Source organism: Rhamphochromis longiceps, linkage group LG12 (assembly GCF_057381845.1).
Source record: "Rhamphochromis longiceps isolate RC_006_pf linkage group LG12, R_longiceps_female_GT1.1, whole genome shotgun sequence".
NCBI lineage: Eukaryota > Metazoa > Chordata > Actinopteri > Cichliformes > Cichlidae > Rhamphochromis > Rhamphochromis longiceps.
Window position 1 is genome coordinate 36,653,794 of NC_140568.1, and position 21,056 is coordinate 36,674,849.

General features: G+C 36.9%; 1 protein-coding gene across 1 annotated transcript in view; it reads left to right on the forward strand.

Moving 5' to 3' along the window:
* The window catches only part of LOC146657803 (transmembrane protein 132C), a 296,469-nt gene that overhangs the window by 264,718 nt on the left and 10,695 nt on the right, over positions 1-21,056 (forward strand). Inside the window, exons 7-10 of the mRNA XM_085426136.1 lie at positions 15,762-15,967; positions 17,914-17,977; positions 18,189-18,320; positions 18,971-19,048. Coding sequence (XP_085282262.1) covers positions 15,762-15,967; positions 17,914-17,977; positions 18,189-18,320; positions 18,971-19,048 — 480 coding nt within the window. The remainder of the gene's footprint in view (positions 1-15,761; positions 15,968-17,913; positions 17,978-18,188; positions 18,321-18,970; positions 19,049-21,056) is intronic.

Here is a 21,056-nt window from a genome sequence, read left to right on the forward strand (position 1 = left end):
ACCCGTCTTAGCAATGACAAAGTGTTATTGGTAAAGACAATGAGTAGCAATTACGTGCAGCTGTGTGTGGGGGGTGTGAGGACATACTGATTTATTTGTTGTCTGATGTTGCAATTGGATGCTCTGTAATACATACATGCTCAAATAAGGATAGGGCTGAATTCATGATTATTTGTAATATTTTCATTTTCGTTGGATTACTCAAGTAATAACCCTATCATAGAGATCTACTCCAAGGTAAAGTCCTGACGTCTAGTCTACAAAAAGCAAAAGCTATCCTTAAAAAAAATAAAAAAGATAAAATGGCCAACCTCTCCTCATAGGTGGTCTCCTTGGGAAGTCCTGGAGGATTTCAGCATGGTTGTGATTTCTTTTCCTTCTGCCCAGAAGCAGACAAGGACTGATGGGAAATAAAGGTGCCATTGAACTTTGCAGTTGCAGTATTTTTCAAAGAGAACCTATTTTCCTACGTATTGGTACAAACAACAAGTATATGCATTATAAAGTAATTTGATTGTAATGCTTTTGTACCGCTTAAAATCCTCAATCGTACTAAGAAAGCAATGCCTTCCTCTGACACACGTGTCATCACATTTGTTTATTCTTGTGCTCTCACACATAAAGCGACAAAAGAACTGCACAAAGTGTTAGTAAATGTGACAGGTGAGAGTGAAAGAAAGAGGGTGCAAGATGATGAAAAACAGTGAAAGGGCAAAAAAATAATGCGGCCTTGTTAAAATATAATACTAGGAAAAAGGCAGAGACACTATGTGAAGAATAATGATTGTTTACATGCTTAAACTAAAACATAATATGAGCTGAAATTCATTTCAAAATGCTTTGTTTATGGCTCTTGGTCAATAAATCATCACAACTTAAGTTTAGAAACAAGAAATCTTCTTAATAAAACTTGTCTTTGTTTCTCCACACCATCCAGTGAAACGAAATTTCATTATGATGTTGTCTTTGTTTTGTTTTTTGTTTTTCCCACAACCTTGTCGTCCAACCCCTCCTGGGGCATCCTGAGGCTGCCTCATGCTGGTCAGGATATATAATCTCTCGAGCGGATTCTTCATCTCCCCGGGCTCTCCCTTGGGTCAAATATGACCTGATCAGATGTTTTAACAATTTTTTTTATCATTATTTCTTCACTCTGTGATTTCTTTTAGTGTTCGCCTTTGCCATGAATACTCACTTCTTTCACTTGCACCATCATTAAAAACTAAGAAATATACATAAATGCAAGGAAAAAAGTAGGTGTAATAAAGGTGAGAGGAACTGTTTAAATCTGACATTTCTTTCTGTATTCATATCAACACATAGCAGCTGGATTACACCTCAAGCTGTTAAAAAGCTATGAAAGAGGCCAGGCTTCTGGTCTGTTCAGCATTGCACCACTAATATTTACATCCATTTCAGATTCATTCACTAAATGTTATTAAATCATGTGGTGTAAAATTGAGAGCAAAAGCTGGCACAGTGCAAGCAGGTAATCACCAGCATGATTAGTGTCATGTTGTCCAAATAAGCTGGAAACAGTTCACTAGCAAGTTCCTTCCAACCTGTTCTGGGATAACAGCCTCTGGGATGAACCCAGATAAAGTTCGGTTCAAAAAAAGCCAACACAAATTAAAATTTGGTCAGTTTTCTTTTGAACATCATCACCTTAACCATGTCCAGACAGATTCCAGTGCAGCTGCCATTTGTATATGACTGCAAGTCATGTTATGCACACTGAATGTGCACCTGTGATTTTATCCACATGAATGTAATATCAGCTACTTATTCAAACTGATATGACATTCATGTGGAGAATCACTATTTGTTGACCCTCTCTTACCCCCATCCCTCCATCCCCACCCCACTGATTGTTTCCTGTGAATTTGTATTATAGTATAGTATATACTGTATAGAAAATATTTTTTCCTATTAATTAACCTATGTAATTTAATCATTGTTTAATTTAAGGTTAATTTGAATCTATAAAAATACATTCATATATGTAGTATATGGTGGTAAATTTTCCACCTTTCTTTAATTATGATTTTAAAAATAAAGATAAATAAGATTAAATAAACACCTAGCTTAGTCTTGCGTGCACACATAAACACACACCAAGGCCACAATCAGGCCATATGAACAGACATATTCAGGGCAGTGTTGACCTATATCCCTATGCTAATAAGAGTATTAATTCACATGGGGTCTGCAAACATTCCCGAAGAACAGAAAAAAAGAGAAAATGAAAACCACAAAACACAGAGTGTGACAACCTGCATGTCTTTTTTAAGCCCTTTAACATCTACCAAAAAGATGAAAGTGGGTAAGAAAGTTTTAAAGCAAAAAGACATTTTACTATATAGTACATAAAAGTAGTTTAGTTAAATTGGAGCCTCACAGTGGATGAATGCACTAACAAACTATAAACATTTAAAAACTGAGGTACTTGTTCTCTACCGGTTTCCTTTACAAATTCCAGTAATTAGATTACAACTTTTGTGTTTATGTGTATTTTCTCACCTTTAATTTGCTTTCTCGATCAGCTGTCTAATATCCAAGCCAAAGCTTAATAATATCGACCTATATGTTAATGGGTGCACTCACCTCATTGTATGCATGCATGGATGTGTAGAAAACAGAGCCCTGTGTCTTAATGACAACTATATGAAACTATGTGAAGAGGCGATTGGCCTAGTGTGGGTTTTCTAAAGTGATGGACAGGTGGGATGTCTAATCCCATCAGAGAGTTGGTTAGTTTGTCCCTCAGGGCCCGCCTCTGTCTACCGAGTGGGCCCTGATTGGATGATCTGATTCTTAAAGTCAGATGGATTGAATTGCTTGGGGCAGAGAACAATAGAAATGGGTAGAAAAAAGGGGGAGAGTGTGAAACACACAGAGAAAATGATTGCAAGATGAAATCTGAGAGTGAGAGAGATGGATGAACGGGGTTTCAGAGAGAAAATATACATTTGAGAGAGAATAATAGAGAAAATCTTACATAGTAAGAGATAGACAGAAGACAGAGAGAGCACTAACTGTAAATTCAGACAGATCACTTTGCTTGGAGGAAAATGAATATGGATTTAAATAAATGACTTAGCCTGGGGAGAATGCTGGTAAATTGGGGTGAGTGGGTGGTTGAGATTTGGGATTCCTAAGCAGGTTTTCGAGAAAGGAAAAAAGTCAAGTGGAGGAGGGTTGTAATAAGCTAGAAGCTCAGTCCATTTCTGTGTATTCACTTATGTTGCACCACAAACCAGAAAAAAAACCCATCTTTTTTTCTTTTGCGGGGTTCAAGTTTCCAAAATACTTGATTATAACCCAAAAAAAGCAGCTTTGGGGTTTTTAGGATGCCAGAAAAGGTACACCTTACAGCAGGTCATTAAAACCTGTAATTATCCCTCCAGACCTGTGCTCTAGACCAGCGGTCCCCAACCCCCGGGCCTCGGACCGGTACCGGTCCGTGAGTCGTTTGGTACCAGGCCGCGAAAATTGAGGCTCAGGTGTGAAATGTATAGTTTTCAGGGTTTTTATCGGTTTTGAGCGTTATTTTGTTATTGTTTTTATCGTTGACTCGGTTTTCCTGGGTCTTTTCACGTGTGTTATGAATAAATCTTCTTTTTTTCGGTACCGGTACTAGTTTTATTTTGTTGTATTTATCCGCGACACCTTAAAGGCCGGTCCGTGAAAATATTGTCGGGCATGAAACCGGTCCGTGCCGCAAAAACGGTTGGGGATCGCTGCTCTAGACCTTATCATTTCAGTTCATTTTTTGAATTAAGTCTATCCAGCTACCCTTTTGAGCTCTAACTTGGAATCAGTTAATATATAAATGACTGAAAAAATGTCTTTCCTATTTAAAAAGCATGGTCACTGATAAAAGTTTGATACATTTAGAAAATGTGAAATGTATTACATCTGAGTTATGCCATGTTTGAATGTGTCATAGAGCACTAATTGAAATACTTTCAAATTTCAAACGTCAACCCTAGAGTTTCGTTGGAGGATATTATAAGACTTTTGTGACTTTTTTTCTCCAAAGACATTTTGTTTTTATGTTATAAATCAAACTAACCTTTTATGGCTCCTCACCTGGTTAAGTGTGGAAACTTGTATTTCCTAATCACAATTTTTCACAATTACAGTTTTCAGTAGCATAAATCAGTCAATTTAACATCTGTTAAAATCCAGGTAACACATTAGCAGAAAGTTAGCTTAATAATAGTCATGAATAGATTTGTCATGTCCTTGAGTAATAAAAATAACCCCAAAAAACTTATAATGATGAAGTGAGTGAATGTTTGAATGTAATGAATTAATCAGTTGAGATTCAAACTGAAAACAAACATGCAAAAAAGAAATCAAAAAAAGAAATAATTTACATAATTAAAAGTCAAATTAATATTTTTTATAACAAAAATTTATTTCAAGGAATTAAGCTTAATGACAAATCTCTAGTGTTAACAGTCAGTAAATGAATGTGATGCAAGAAAAAAAAGCCACAGGTGCCTCTCAGAGAAGTCTTACCTTTAAAAAATAAATACATTACAAATCAATTATTTCTTTGGGGGATGATGCTAAATCAGCAGCAGGTGATTTGGCAAGTGCACAGTAAGTGAAACTGTTACAAAAGCATGCATATTACATCGAGACATGACCATCAATTAACCTCTATACAAAAGCCAAGATAAAACATGTCATTTTCTTTGAAACAAGTCTGAGGTCTGCAGGTCAGAGGCTCCTGCATGCATAATGTCCCACTTTAACTGCAGGCAGATCATTGTTAGTCAAAGTATGTACGTGTAGTAAGATACATTTTCAGAGAACTAGGTTTTGTGTGCGTGTGTGTGTGTGTGTCAACATGTTTGTGTCTATCATTCCCATTAAATCGTAAAGATATGAATAGGTTTCAGTCACATCTGCTTCTCAAACTTACTTTGAACAGTTAAACTCTGCTTTTGTTTGAACTGCTGCTGAGAACTTAGAAAAGTTTTCAGGAGGTGTCTTTGGAAATTTGTACGGTAAATGTGGTATTGTTTGTGGCATTTGATGAAGGTGAAAATATTTTTTTTTCCTGTCCTGTGTTTTCAACATCTCCTAACTGCTGAGCTATACAGTTTACTTTCTGTGAGATATATTTTCTTCAGTTTTGTCTTTGCTCTCTTTTAACGCTCTGCTTTTCAAAAAGAAAAAATTCTCACTTTGCTCTTCTTCTCATTCCTACTCTGATTCATCCTGTGCTATCTATGAGTCTTTCCCAGAAACAGAAAGATTAAATCCATTCTTCAGTGTCCTTAAACCTCCAACTCAGCTGTTTACTTGCAAAAACACCAATACACTTGTTCTAAGTCTGTCAAAGGTTTGTATCTTTTTGTGTTTGTGGTCAGCCTTATATGTGTGTGTGTGTGTGTGTGTGTGTGTGTGTGTGTGTGTGTGTGTGTGTGTGTGTGTGTGTGTGTGTGTGCGCGCGCGCGCGCGCGCGTGCGTGTGTGTGTGTATCCAGGCGTGTGCGTCTGTGCATGCCTCCTTGATATCAGCAGTCTTTTCTAGATCCAACACAAGACTGAATTTAAAAATAAAAAGAACTACTTTCCCCACCTTAAGCTATTAAAAAATAAGAATTGAAATGGTGCAGACTCTGCGTTGTGTTCATTCAAAAGCAAACTTGAGTTTTTCGACAATGACACATTTTTATAATTCTACCTCTATACATCACCACAGTGGATTATGAATTAAAAAAAAATCAACGACATGTGATTAAAGTGCAGACTTTCAGCTTTAACTTAGTGGGTCAAAAAATAATTAAGGACTGATAGCCACTTTTAAACATAGAAAACCATTATCAGATGCTCAAAAGTTAATTAACTGACAAGCATTTTCTCGGACAAGTGATGCATGTTCCATTATTATTCTGTGGCAAATTAAGCAGATAAAATATATGGAGTTAATATCAAATGTTGAACTTGCATTTCATATAGTTTCATTGAAATTCTCAATGTGAAGCCAAAGTGCAAGTAAAGCAAGCTGCCAGTAGATGGAAAAACTAAAATAAACCTATCAGAGCGGTAGGGAACATCTCGGAAATGGACAGTTCAATAATCTGGTGCTATTGAACTGGAGAAGGCCAACACTAAAAGAACTGATAGACCATAGAAGATAAATAAAGTGGATGATCTTTCCTTAGTTAAGAAATACTCTTTCACAACACTAGCCAACTCAAGTACACTCATCAGGGTGTAGACATTGTCAAAGTTTATTTTGAAGAAACAATTTAAAACATTTCACATTATCCAAAAACTATATTGGAGGCAATGTTACTACAGTGGGGCAAAAAAGTATTTAGTCAGTCACCGATTGTGCAAGTTCCCCCACTTAAAATGATGACAGAGGTCAGTAATTTGCACCAGAGGTACACTTCAACTGTGATAGACAGAATGTGAAAAAAAAATCCATGAATTCACATGGTAGGATTTGTAAAGAATTTATTCGTAAATTAGGGTGGAAAATAAGTATTTGGTCACCTCAAACAAGGAAAATCTCTGGCTCTCACAGACCTGTAACGTCTTCTGTACGAAGCTTTTCTGTCCCCCACTCGTTACCTGTATGAATGGCACCTGTTTGAACTCATCATCTGTATAAAAGACACCTGTCCACAGCCTCAAACAGTCAGACTCCAAACTCCGCCATGGCCAAGACCAAAGAGCTTTCGAAGGACACCAGGAAAAGTATTGTAGACCTGCACCAGACTGGGAAGAGTGAATCTACAATAGGCAAGCAGCTTGGTGTGAAAAAATCAACTGTGGGAGCAATCATCAGAAAATGGAAGACATACAAGACCACTGATAATCTCCCTCGATCTGGGGCTCCACGCAAGATCTCATCCCGTGGGGTCAAAATGATCATGAGAACGGTGAGCAAAGATCCCAGAACCACACGGGGGGACCTGGTGAATGACCTGCAGAGAGCTGGGACCAAAGTAACAAAGGTCACCATCAGTAACACACTACAACGGCAGGGAATCAAATCCCGCAGTGCCAGACGTGTTCCGCTGCTGAAGCCAGTGCATGTCCAGGCCCGTCTGAAGTTTGCCAGAGAGCACATGGATGATACAGCAGAGGATTGGGAGAAAGTCATGTGGTCAGATGAAACCAAAATAGAACTTTTTGGTATAAACTCAACTCGTCGTGTTTGGAGGAAGAAGAATACTGAGTTGCATCCCAAGAACACCATACCTACTGTGAAGCATGGGGGTGGAAACATCATGCTATGGGGCTGTTTTTCTGCCAAGGGGACAGGATGACTGATCCGTGTTAAGGACAGAATGAATGGGGCCATGTATCGTGAGATTTTGAGCCAAAACCTCCTTCCATCAGTGAGAACTTTGAAGATGAAACGAGGCTGGGTCTTCCAACATGACAATGATCCAAAACACACCGCCCGGGCAACAAAGGAGTGGCTCCGTAAGAAGCATTTGAAAGTCCTGGAGTGGCCTAGCCAGTCTCCAGACCTCAACCCCATAGAAAATCTGTGGCGGGAGTTGAAAGTCCGTGTTGCTCGGCGACAGCCCCAAAACATCACTGCTCTCGAGAAGATCTGCATGGAGGAATGGGCCAAAATACCAGCTACTGTGTGTGCAAACCTGGTAAAGACCTATAGTAAACGTTTGACCTCTGTTATTGCCAACAAAGGTTATGTTACAAAGTATTGAGTTGTATTTTTGTTATTGACCAAATACTTATTTTCCACCCTGATTTACGAATAAATTCTTTACAAATCCTACCATGTGGATTCATGGATTTTTTTTTTCACATTCTGTCTCTCACAGTTGAAGTGTACCTCTGGTGCAAATTACTGACCTTTGTCATCATTTTAGGTGGGGGAACTTGCACAATCGGTAGCTGACTAAATACTTTTTTGCCCCACTGTACATGGGCATCTATGGCTGCTAGTGGAACTGATGTGATGTGACTGCTTATAAAGGTAAGAGGATGAACTTTGAAATCTGCATGGCTATACTCTTTGCCTAGATTTAAATAAATGCTTCAAAACTGATAAGACAGGGTTTTATAGTACAAGTGGATAATGGCCCAAAACATATCGAAAACATTTTTTCAAGGCAGAGAAATGGAATATTCTTTAATGGCCAAATCACTAACCTGATCTCAGCTTAATAGAGCATGTTTTTCAGTTACTGAAGCCAGAGAGACCCACAAACAATCAGCAACTAAAGGCAGTTACAGTAAAGGCATGGCAGAGTAGCCCAAGGGGGCATATGCAGTATTTTGTGATATCCATTAGTTTCTAAACTTCTGATTGTTACTGACTACAAAGGATTGTCATCCAAAACAGTATATTATTTTATATTTTAAATTATGTTAGTTTGTCCAAATAAAAAAAAGAGAGAATACATATAAATACAACTGTAATTCATTAACAGTTAATGCAGACTTCATGTAAAACCCTTTAAATTTAAAGTGTAAGTCTGCACTCTAATGACATATTCACTCATTCACAATTTAAAATTGAGTGTTGTAGTGTTCAGAGGCAAAGTTCCAAAATGTTTTACTGTCCAAAACAACTATATGAACCCAACTGTGCTGGAAACACTTTCACGACTGAAAGGTCAAATATGAAGTCTCCTCTGGTTACCACACCAAAAATAACCAACTGCATTTTTTCACTATATGTGGTAAGTATTGATGATCCTATCAAGCTCTTGGAAAATAAGCAGTGAAGCAGATTGCCCAAAGCATTAGGCAGAACACAGGAAGACAAAAAAACAAACATTTTATTTTTGAAAAGGACTTTTTTATGATGTTCAAGTAATTCAGTTTTGATTTTTATAAATCACACATTTATTGATTAATCTCTTATAAAGGTAAAGGTTTATACATTATAACAGTTCCTTGAATTCTCTCAGCCTCTATGAGCAATGACAAGTCATCTCCAGAAATGTTTTTAAATTAAGTTGAGTGTTGCAAGTAATTGCAGTACTATTATGGATATTACACTATGTGGGTTTCGTTCTGTAGAAAATTAAAAAAATTCAATTACACTGTGCCCTGGAGTTGCAGTAGAAGAAACACAAACTAGAAAAAATAAAAATTTTCTAGGTGACTCAAATAGGTAATGTGAAGGAATTTCACTAAGCGTGGAAAAGAGGGTAGCTAATATTTATCTGAGGTAAATGCCAACACATGTCATTTAAAGTTGGGATGTCTTCTGGAATATAAGTATTGTGGCACTATATTGGTGGCCAACTGTCCCTCCTCTAATTTTTCCACTACACTTGATTGTTTTTCTTTTTTTCATTGATTGGGTGACACCTGACTTTAGGGTTTTAAGTTGTCATCAATAACAAAGCAGTATTTTTTCTGGCTGTAATAAAAGCAAAATTAAACATTTCTAGTTTCTCAGATTAATTTGATCAAAATCAGTCACATCTTGATTGTTTGATTTAAAATTCATTAAAATAGATAAGAATAGTGCAGGCTAGAACTGAACATGAGTTATTTTATGGACTGTGTGTGTGTGTGTGTGTGTGTGTGTGTGTGTGTGTGCGTGCGTGCGTGCGTGCGTGCGTGCGTGCGTGCGTGTGCTGACGTAATGTGTATATCTAAGGGTTGTAAACACTCAGAATAGAACAGAAGGATACTCATACTAAAACATAATACCAAAGATACATTGGAAAGTTGGAAATCACTACACGAGGAAAGACAAAAGCTAAAACTGTTCAGAACAGGAATAAGGTAAAAACAGAAACCAGAGGCTTGAAAACATTACAAAAGATTAAATTCATTATTGAATCTCTGACTTGGATTCCTGGTCAGCCTACCAAAGCTACCAAAAGAGTAAATCCTAAAAAGAAACCCAACCTCAAACAATTCAAAATCCTAGTCAGGCTAGGTTCCATTTTTTTAGATTTCAGCAGAAATATTTTCCATTGCCAGACTGTTGCAAATACTAAATGTTAACCAGATCAGGGTTCTCTATCTTGAGTTTTTTTCTGATTGTGTCGCACTCAAATTCTATAAATATTTTTTTTACAATATGTTTGCAATAATCAGAGTCACAGTCTGTTACTGTAAGAGAAAGAAATATCAAGTCTTTAAATTGGACAGTTGTACGTAGTCATTTGCCTATTCTAAAACATTTTAAAATGCTAACAATGGTCTTCATGACAACCACTTGTAGCAGACAGTTTTAATGGATTTCAGATACTGTTAAATTCATCAACTGTTATTAGAGAACTGACCAAGAACACCTGAGGAAAAACTGTAACATGTCAATGATTTATACAGAAAAAGAACATAAAGCAACATTAGCATTCACTTGGAGATTTTTTTGTGTCCTCATAATGCCACTGTTTTGCTGTAAACACTACAGAGCTTAAAGTAATGAAAAAATATATATAATTAAGATATAATTAGAGAAGTAATTAAAGGTTAATTAATTCTTCTTACCTATGTCATAGTATATAACATCCTTTTTGAAGAAGAGATTCTAGTTCATTTTTCTCTGTTCAAATGAGAAACAGTAACTTGAAAACACATCTGTTTCTCAGCCTAAAAGTTCCAGAGCTATATCTGAAAAACTTTTTCAATGGACTATAATTTGATTTTTCTTACATATTCCCCCGGGGTATCCAGACTTTGCATAGCTATAATTCAGCAAAACTAAGGTAGAAATAACAGACATGAACAATTACTTTAGTGGTAGCTCAAGAAGCACCATTGTGATGTCCCCTGACTTCTGATGTTTTATACCTTCATTGGAAACCAAACCCTGTCACAGCAACCGTGCAGTATTCACACTGATTTACACCTAGAAAATAAAAATGATTTGGAGAAATAGTTTGAGGCACCAACAGTCTAACATCCCTTTGATGTTAACAAGCGGTAAATCAGGTTTCAGAGAGAGAGGAAGATGAAGAGGGAGACGAGGTACGATGAGGGGGGAGGATGAAGTGGAGACAAAAGAAAAAGAGCAGGTCAAGAAAGGGAAATGCTGGATGTTGAAAGAGATTTAAAGAAAGTTAAAGAGAGAGAAGAAAAATAGAAATTGAAAAGAGGAAGTGAGGAGAAGAGGGGTTGGGCAACTTTTCTTTTATGTTACAGGAGCAGGAGGAAGTTAAATTGAAAGAAATTAAAAGTTGAGAGCAGATAGGGAAGAAATGGTTTAGCTCTGATGTACAAAATGTTAACCTCTTTTCAGATCAAAGTCTTTCATAGGGAAGCCCAAAAAATTGAACCATACAAAATTGTGTTTAGATCATGTGTGCGTTTCTTGTGTTTATCAGGAAAAGTGAAATGTTGTTCCAAGATTGCTCTATAATAAACGTTGGCTAATTTGCTAATTTGCTAACATGTTCCAAATTCAAGTGCCTACAGTAAAAAAACATCCATCATCTAGCAAAAACTAGTCCGTTTTACAATGGGACTACTCATTTAATATATTATCATCTTAAGTACTCAGTAGTTATTGGTCAGACCATTCCTCTTTGAACTGGCATTCAGTTTGAGCTTACATTATGCACTTACAATTCATTAACATCTATCTATTTAGGCTAGACAGGGGCATTGTCCCAAACAGACGCATGAGAGCTCAATGGGAAATTAAAATAACATAAACGTGCACTTCTGAGAGTTTATTTTTTTAAAGTCAGAATGAAAACAGTTTTCTTTGTTTGTAGAGAGCAAATTTATAAGCTTATATTGTCCTCCATATGCTAAAGGGTCACAGTATGAATCACCATTATAAGAACAAACACCCATAGAGAAATAGACCAGAAAGGTAGATTTGCTAGCAAAGCTACAAAAGCAACAAAAACCTTTTATGAAGCTTTAAACATGGTTAGAGCAGTCAAGACCAGCTTTGTAATTTCCCACAAAGAGTATTTGGTGCACTCTACCGTGCTAATATACAGAAGCACTTGAGAATGAACCCCTCTCCAGGCGAACCATAACAAAATGGATCGAGGACATTTTCAAAGATCTGGAGCTTGAAAAACAAAACAGACAATTTTGATTTTTTTTCTCCGTGGCTGTGGACAAAAGCTGTGATGTCTGTGACACAGCCTAGTTACTCATCTTTGTACATGGGATAATGAAAGAGTTTGAGATTACGGAGGAGCTGGCAGCAACGTGCTGAATGAAAAGGACCACGACAGGGAGTGAATTGTTTACGGAGGTAACTGCATGCTTTGATAGGCTTGGGCTGAAATGGGCAAACTGGCAGGTGTTACAACCGATGGCTGTCCAAATCTGACAGTGAAAAATGTCTGACTTTTGTAGCGGATAGAAGATAAAGTGACTTCAGTAAACCCAGAACTGAATCTGGTATTTTTGCACTGTATTATACGTCATAAAGTGTTGTGTACAGTAAGTCAGTACTAAAAATGAACCATGTTTTTGATGTTATAACTAAAATAGTTAACTTCATCAGGCAAGAGCACTGAATCACAGACTTTTGAGTAACTGTTGGAAGAAGTCAGTATCCCTTTTTTATTCATCTCACTAAGAGGAGAACTTACCATACATGAGGAGATATGCGCAGATGATGGTTCTCTTTGGATTTTAATTTAATCTTCAATTCAGTTTCATTTATATAACACCACATAACAACAGCGGTCACCTCAAGGCGCAAGTAAAGAGCATAACAATAAATATAAAACCCCAACAATCGAACAACCATCTTTGAGCAAACACTTGGCGACAGTGGGAAGGAAAAACTCAATTTTACTGGGAAGAAACCCATCACAGAACCAGGCTCGGGGAGGGGTAGCCATCTGCCACAACCAGCTGGGTTTAAGGGGAGAGAAACAGGACAAAAAAAAACACTGTCTGGAAACGGTACCCAAAATAGACTACACTGAAAAAAAGGGATTGGCCAACTCTTGGATTTACGTAAGCATCTTGCGTGTATTTAACATAAGTGCCTCGTGCTTTAAAGTTAAGTGTAACTATATAGTGTAGAAACTACATGATATGCAGAGAGGCTAGATTAAATTGTTCATATCATGTTCGAGTGAAGTAAGTCAATAACTTACTGCGACACCGCACGGGATTTCAGTCTCGCACGCTTTGGATCGTGGTTTCAGGAAGGCATCCATCTCAGTCAAATCGAGCAGCCGCCTCTAAGTAAATTGGGTGGTTGTTGCATTAAAAAAGTCTAACTTGTAATTTAAACACAATAATTTCATGTTTCTATGAATGTAATTAAATCATGAAGAATCTGTATGAAATTCAACAACTTAATTTGTTCTTGTTGAGATGACATGATACAATCTAGTAAGAGTGGTTAGTTGCTGAACTCATGAAATTCACAAGATCGCACGAGATGTCAAACTGCAGGAAAATCACTGGAGTTATAAGAGGCAGACAACTAACTCAATTGTTTAAGTTTCTGCCAAAGCAAAAAATTTGTGTGCAACCAATGTCCACTACTGAATCAAGTAAATCCAACACGGCCTTTTTTTCAGTGTAGATTTAACTTCCTGAAAAACCCAAATAGCAGTAGCAGTTTGTATAAAAAAGGTTTTTGAATTTTTGCAAAAAACACTGTAGTTTTGGGAAATGTTTATTAAAGTGGGATAAGATGTAGGTGTTTTTACTATGTCTATTTAACATTTCCATTGTCTTTCATTGTCGTATTGCAATAACTAAATCATTCTTAACAGTAACAGGTTGTAAAGAGATAAAATGAATATTTAGACGAATTGAGTTCACCTTAATGGTGTACAGCACAATAGGCCAAGTTGTTTACAGTTAAAGATTTTAAAAAACAAACTGTAGTGTGGGTGGTGTGAGCTTTTAAATAAGTCATCTGTAAGCAGTGATGTCTGATACACTAATTTCTACAACACGGGGATTGAATATGAGGTGCAGCTGAGTGGAAAACCTAATAAACAGAAGTTGGCAGATTTAGAAAAGGAAGAAGACTGGGGTGTAAAAACAAAAAAGGGTGAAGACGTCAGATAACAGGAAATGGATGTTATGCTTTAGGGTTAAATAGGAATGGGTGGGGAGCACAGAACATTTGAGGCACTGGGAGATGAAAGAAAGGGTGGGAGGAGGGATGAGAAGTGTAGTGTAGAGACAGAGAGGGTGGAGAAGTTATAAACTTCTCAGGAATGGATTAATGGCCATAGAATTATATAAAGATGCAGAAATAAGAATAGGTGGGGCAGGAAAAAATAGTGAGAAAGTCTACTTAACACAGTTTTGCACCAACTGATGATTAAATATTTACACATATTACATTTTCTGAATATTGCAATTTTCTCAATATATTTTTTTCTAAAGCAGTCATAAATAAATAATATTAGACTGACTTTATGCCAGTTTGGAAATTGTAACTGCCCTTGCTTTTATTTCATAGCTGCTGAACTTTTGTTCCAATTTTTAAGGTACTTGAACACATAATTCTCTGCTGTCACTAGGAGAAGAATTGCTTTCTTTGTTTCCCTTTTCTCACCTTATAACTCTATTTGGTTCCTTTGTTGGCTATCCATGCACATTTGCAATATGTTATACAGATCCCTAGTTTAGGTATTATATAAAGAGCTATAAATATGCAAATACGGCCAATGCAGTATTTTAGCAAACTGTAACTTTCTGTTCAAATCTGACTGATTATTTCTATCTTTTGACAAAGACATTGCTGGTAAAAAAATGCACATTGATTAATCAAAACACTGAAAAAGATTAAAATTAAACAGAATACATTGTAGGATTTTCCATTGCCTTATGTCCCTTTCCAGTCAGTTCATATGGGGTCATATACTGGATGGTTTGCTAAAAGTGTATATCCCAACACTCACTTAAAACAAGCATTAATCAGGACAACAACTGCTTTAGCATTAATGCAATAAGAAAGATGGTTGAACTGCATAATGTTGTCCTTTGGGAACAAATAAAAAAAAAGTGTTTGCGTAACCAAATGAAATTAAAATCTATATTTAAAAATCGATTCTTCTTCAGAAATCCATAAACCTATTTTATAAATGAAGTTGTTTCATTTTAAATATGTATAGAAACAAACATTATTCCTACCAGTTGTTAGCGCTATGTCCCATGCAGTTTTGGTTCCTAAAAAGACTGCTCTACCCAGAGGTCAAAGTTCAAACCCCCTTTCCACTCATCACCGTATTAGAAGGTGTTGTGTTGCAACATTAAATTTCAAAAAAACAAATATGTACTATAGAGTGTTAAAAAGCTTTAGACTGTTTTTTTAAAAACAAAAAAAAGAAATCATGCATTTTGCTAAACCCACTGGTATTCTGGTTCACAGTATTCTTGTTGGTCATCTTATGTATTCAGTGAAATTGTGCTAATGTCTTAAAATGACTGCGATTTACTGATTCGAGGCTGTTAAATGTTAATATGTTGCTTCACGTTGGCGGATATAACAAGAGAAAATTCGCAAACCTGAAATGCCACTAATGCAACAGGAAGAAGTACATTATTAACCTTTTCTTTCAGGGCACATTACAGAACAGTTTTGCAAAGTGCTTTACAAGATTAATAAACTTGTTATAAATCAGTGACAAATATCTTACTGGATGCAACACTATAATTATTGTGAAAACTTGCTTTAGGCTGTGCTTGAGCAATACACAACAGAAGCTGCATCTGTTTCTGTGGAAAAAACTCATGCAACTCATTTGATTTCTGTTTAAAATGTCACACATGCATGCACGTTTTTCCCAGTCTCAATCAAACTGTTTTTTCCCTCTTTTTTATTTATACATTTATTTTTAGGTTTCTCCAAACTGTGACAAGGTTTTGGTGAATGGCAAAGAAATGCGTGGTCGGCAGTCTTTGACCATCAAGTTCTCATACCTGCACCTATCTGCTCAGCTTCAGCTCACCGTCTGGGTGCCCAAGCTACCGCTTCAGATAGATCTGTCAGATACTGAGCTCAGCCAGGTCAAGGGCTGGAGGGTGCCAATCATCACTAACAAGAGGTAATTTGCCTGTCTGACCTTGAGGGAATGGGGGAGTGTAACACACGGTAGAAGGTGTAGGCATTAGCATAATTTTGTCAAAATGTAGAGCATTTTACGTACACCATTTTCATTTATGCTACAAAGACTTTTTTTTCTTTGGTAAGAAACACATTTTAAGACTATTCAGAAGGGAAACACAAACACCTGCAATTTCTGTTAGAATCGAGCAGTGAACTGTGAGGAACTGCTAGTTTTTGAAGTCACAAAAATTCATGGTACAGGCATTTGTTGAGTTGTATTTCCTACTCTTCTCTGAGAAATTTTATTTTGTCTTTCATTTTGGTGTGTGTATATATATATATATATATATATATATATATATATATACACACACTACAGCTTACAATGCCATATTTTCCAAATTCTCTCAAAGCTGAACCAAAGGTGTATCACTTTTAAGTTGCAGACTGACAATATTGTTTATTCCTACCAGTGTTACAAAGCACATAACAGGATGTTAAAAATAGAAATTGAGTGTTTCTTGCCAAAACTTACATTGGCATTAATGTTTACATTGGAAGTTTTCATCATTTACAGAGCTTTTAATGATTCTAAATAACATTATACTTTTGTGCTTCTATCTCTGATTGTGTATTTGTATGACAGGTATGTGTGTTTGTGTGTTTTATTCCTATTTCTCATCTTGCCACCCTTCCATTTTGTTCTGCTGGGCCTATTTTTCAATTTTGGCAATTTCTGCTCACGCAGCCACCAAGCCGTGTGCACAAACACACCTCCATCTCCCCAAACCACTATCTGACAGAGTGACACAAGCACTATTAGGTAGAGACATTCACACAGACACATGTGCAACTGGGGCACTGGGTAATGGAAAGAAAATTCCTGTAATATTACCTGAGTTTCATAGGTACTGTAAAGATATAAGACACAGATGCAGTCCTCTGTGTGTATATTCTTATGTGATTATATGATCCTATGTGTGCCTGTATATGGTCAATGATAGATTTCACAGAGGCAGGCAAAGGAGAAAGAATGTGTTTATTTGCATCCTTCTGAGATAAAAATACATTTTCATTTAGAGACGAATCGAGACAAGTTGCCTTCTTGTTTTTTAGCATTGAAAAATTAGTACATTCATAGTACATTTTATATTTCTTATGTTTTATTTCATTAGATTAGATCTGATTTAATTAATGACTACTGTATTTTTCTATATTCTGCAAAAGAAAGAAATAATTAAGAAGAAAGACATGCAGCTGTCTTAGCTGCAAGTCTATTTATTAGTAGATTGCTGCTTACTAGATTAACAACACAAAATACATTGACCAATATTTTTAAATACAAATATAATGATTTAGTTAGTTGTTTTTTTTACTTTTTGGTACCATATGAAAGCAGAAGAATGGTCTTGGACCAATTAAAGGTGGTTTAAAGAATCCAAGTTAAACTGAGTCAAACAATAATTCTGTTTTGACTCAGTAGTGTTGCAAATGTAGTTCTGCTCAAGACTCTATTAAATCCCCTAGTTATAGTGATTTTTACATATGTTGTTCCATTTCATTTTAATGTAATTCTTATAATGTAAAATATTTTTGATGTTGTTTATAACGTTGCAAAGACTCATTTCTATAGTTTGGATCTACTGCTGCCCAACAGATAGTATTACACAAGAATAGAAAATTGACCAGTTACGTTTAAAATATTTTGACCATCCTAGTCTTATTACAAGTGCTTAATGTTCAAGTAAAATGTTTAAATGTGTTAAATGTAGATTAGAGACTCAAGTGTCCTTTATTTGGCTTAAAGTGTAACCTGAAGATGAGATTATTCAGTACATCAGCTGGAGCTGAGAGGAGAGAGGAAAGGGGACATTTAATTACTGGATAATCTCACCATCCCTTCATTTTATTTCTTTCTTCCTTATTTATCTCTTTTCTTTTCAGACCCACCAGAGACAGTGAAGATGATGAGGACGATGACAGAAAGGGCAAAGGCTGCACCCTACAGGTATCATTTGATTGTAAATCAGTATTGTTTCTGAGTGATCACAACTCTTTTAAAGGCAGTTTAATCTGAATAATATCTGCCTAAATACTGAGTTATTGATACTGAGTTGTATTTCTGTGCCATGTTTTTGTTTAATCACAAGCATTGAAGTAAGAGTCTGTTGTGCACTTTAGCATCAGAGTCTGAATTTGGCCTTGTTCTAACCTTTCAGTACCAGTATGCTTTGGTGCGGGTCCTCACTCATTTTGTCGCAGAACCTTCTGACCCAGGTGGAGAGATGGTTTACATGCTGGGTGCTGACTGGCAAGTTGATATCACTCATTTGGTCTTGGACCAATTAAAGGTGGGTATACACAAATGCTCACAAACAGTACCCTTCTATTCACTTGCAGATCATGGCTTCTTCACAAAAGGAATAGTTTAACATTTTGAGATATAAATTATTTGCTCACAGCTATGGGCAGTGACACTTTCTAATAAGTACTTGTAAAGTGGCTTAATATATAGACAGTGCAAAACATACGTCCTGATTTTTTGCATTTACAGATGAACTGTGTGAACAACTATAGCACCTACAGGAGCTTCTCTGCCATGGAAACCCATGGCATGAAGCTCCCAACACACGCTTTTTCTGCTGATGTTAAGAAGGTTGCGACCTCTGCAGTTACTGAGTCAGCAGAGCTTTTACACACTATGCATCTCAGCACTCAGGAGCCCTACTCTGTAATTTTACATGGTCTGCCACTTTGTACCTGAGCTGCCACTTGGTAATAATATCACTTACAGTTGATTGTGGTATATCTAGGAGGACAGAAATTTCACAAATTGACTTGGTATAGCAGTAAATTGTATCAGAGTATCACACTGGAATAGGACTGAAAACACCTGAATTCAAAAATTAAGAGATGCACCCAATAGTATATTATTATTGTAATTCTTTCTAAACAATAAATAATGTATCCTTTGACTGCCTCCTGTTTCTGTATTCTGCAGATAGAAGAGCCTCGCATTGCCAGATTAATAGATGGACGAATCGTAATCGGGCGGGACCTGGGACACACCAATATACAGGTATTCTCTTGCTTGCTTCATCACTAAAAGTGCAACCCATCTCTTCCCCTTCAATTGTAACTAAGCTGGTTGATATTATAAGCTCTAACACCAAAAGAACCCTTTCTGCTTACTGAAGTCTATATTCATTCCTATAGTAAAGTTAAGAAACTGACTGCAGTGGGTCATTTACTCATCATACAGTATTTGAGTATGTAAAAAAAAAAGAAATTCCACAAGCAATGTATTCACTGCTTTTTACAAAGTCCAGAAAAAGACAGTTGAAAGAACTCATTATGTCAAGTGCAGTGTAATTCGGCACTTCACATTACAGCCATAAGTACTCCGGTGATGTAAACACTATCCCCGTTCCTCATATATAAGCCTCCCCTGCTAGCTTGTTATATAATTAGCCACAATTAAATGTTGAATTTGGCCCTGATGCTCACAAATTATACACATATACACACTGAACACAGTTGTGCACTTTCTGCATTCCAATGAGCCTGGCCATTGTAACTCAGTGTGACAGTGCAGGATAGTTCTGTGGCTTATTCTGTTATTTACTTATGCACGGTTATGTAGCAGAACTAAAGCAAAACCACCAAATGTTTCGCAGTCCTCATCAGTGTCGTCTTATGTTGTTTTCTGTTCTCTCTTGCATACATCACATATATAGAAATTATGTATTTTTATGGTCGCATTCATTACTGTGTTGAAGAGTATGTTTCACATCCATTAACAAGTAAATAAAAAATGGTTGGACTGAAGTTCAGTGCATAAGTGGCATGATTTTTGGTAACAGCTGGGTGTGTGTTAGCAGGGGACTTCTGCATGAATGTATGCGTGCACACACACACACAAACACACACATGTACAGCTGTGGACCGTTTGGGAGCCAGGAGAGAGAATTTACCGAGAATTCCCACTGAGATGCCAGAGTCGACAGGCATCATTTGATAGTTTGACATTTCAATTTTAGCCCCCAGCTCTGTCTTCCTGAGTCTCGCTTCTTCCTCTTTTTCCCGTCTCTCTTTCCTTTCTATCCCCAGTCTCTCTTTCTCACCTTGTTATTCTCTGCCGGTCTTGAGGAGCAATCCCAGAGCCGTCAGTCATTGCATTTTGTTACCTTGCTGAGGGTGGGATTAAGTTTGACGCCCTGACACATTTGCTGCGAGATTGTCTTTGTACACCAATCAGATCTGCCTGTCCTCCTGTCGCTGGGCGAAGTAGTACACTACAACATGGGCCCCCTAATCTCTATCAGTGTCTGTCTGCTGTTTCCCTGTTCATCTGTACCCCAATCTTTTTCATGCTCCTTTTTTCTGCCCCTTTCACTTACTGTCCTCCTCTATTTGTCATTGTCCCTCTCCTTCTGACACCTACTCTATTTATTTTTCTCTTGCTTGCTTGCCATCTTACTTACACTGTCCCTTTTTCTTTTCATCCACTCTGTTTTCGTTTGAGTTGTCTTTAGTTTTGGCCTTGTTGTCTTAGTTGAATGCTGACACACTGGGGCACAGCTGGAATGCAGACGGGAACACGGTCTGTGTGCATTTGTGCGTAGATGTGTTTTCGTTACTTAGCGTGTGCTTCGCTGTGTGATGACAGCAGCAGAGTTTCCCTGAGTTTTCTTTACACATGCAATACCAGCACCATCAGCTTTTACAGATCCATGTTTGTCTGTATGTATTTGCATGTGTGTCTAAGACATGCTGTGCAGAAATGAATCAATGATGATCAGTCTGTGTGTGTTAACCTCCTAACTACTCCAAGTTTATGTGGCACAATGGTGGCTCTCACTGCTCTTGCACTGACAATGTTAAAATTTCACCTTAAGGAAATATTCACTCAGACAGCAAAAAAGCTATTTTATGCATTTCTGTTGTACAATGTTTTTTACTGTTTGTTCTATAAAAACTGTACTTACTAATGTCCAATTACTTTCACAGCAAATCACAAAAAAATAGAAAAAGTATGATTTCCTTGGGGGGTGAAAAGAAGCTTTTCTTAAACCTCATTTATTCAG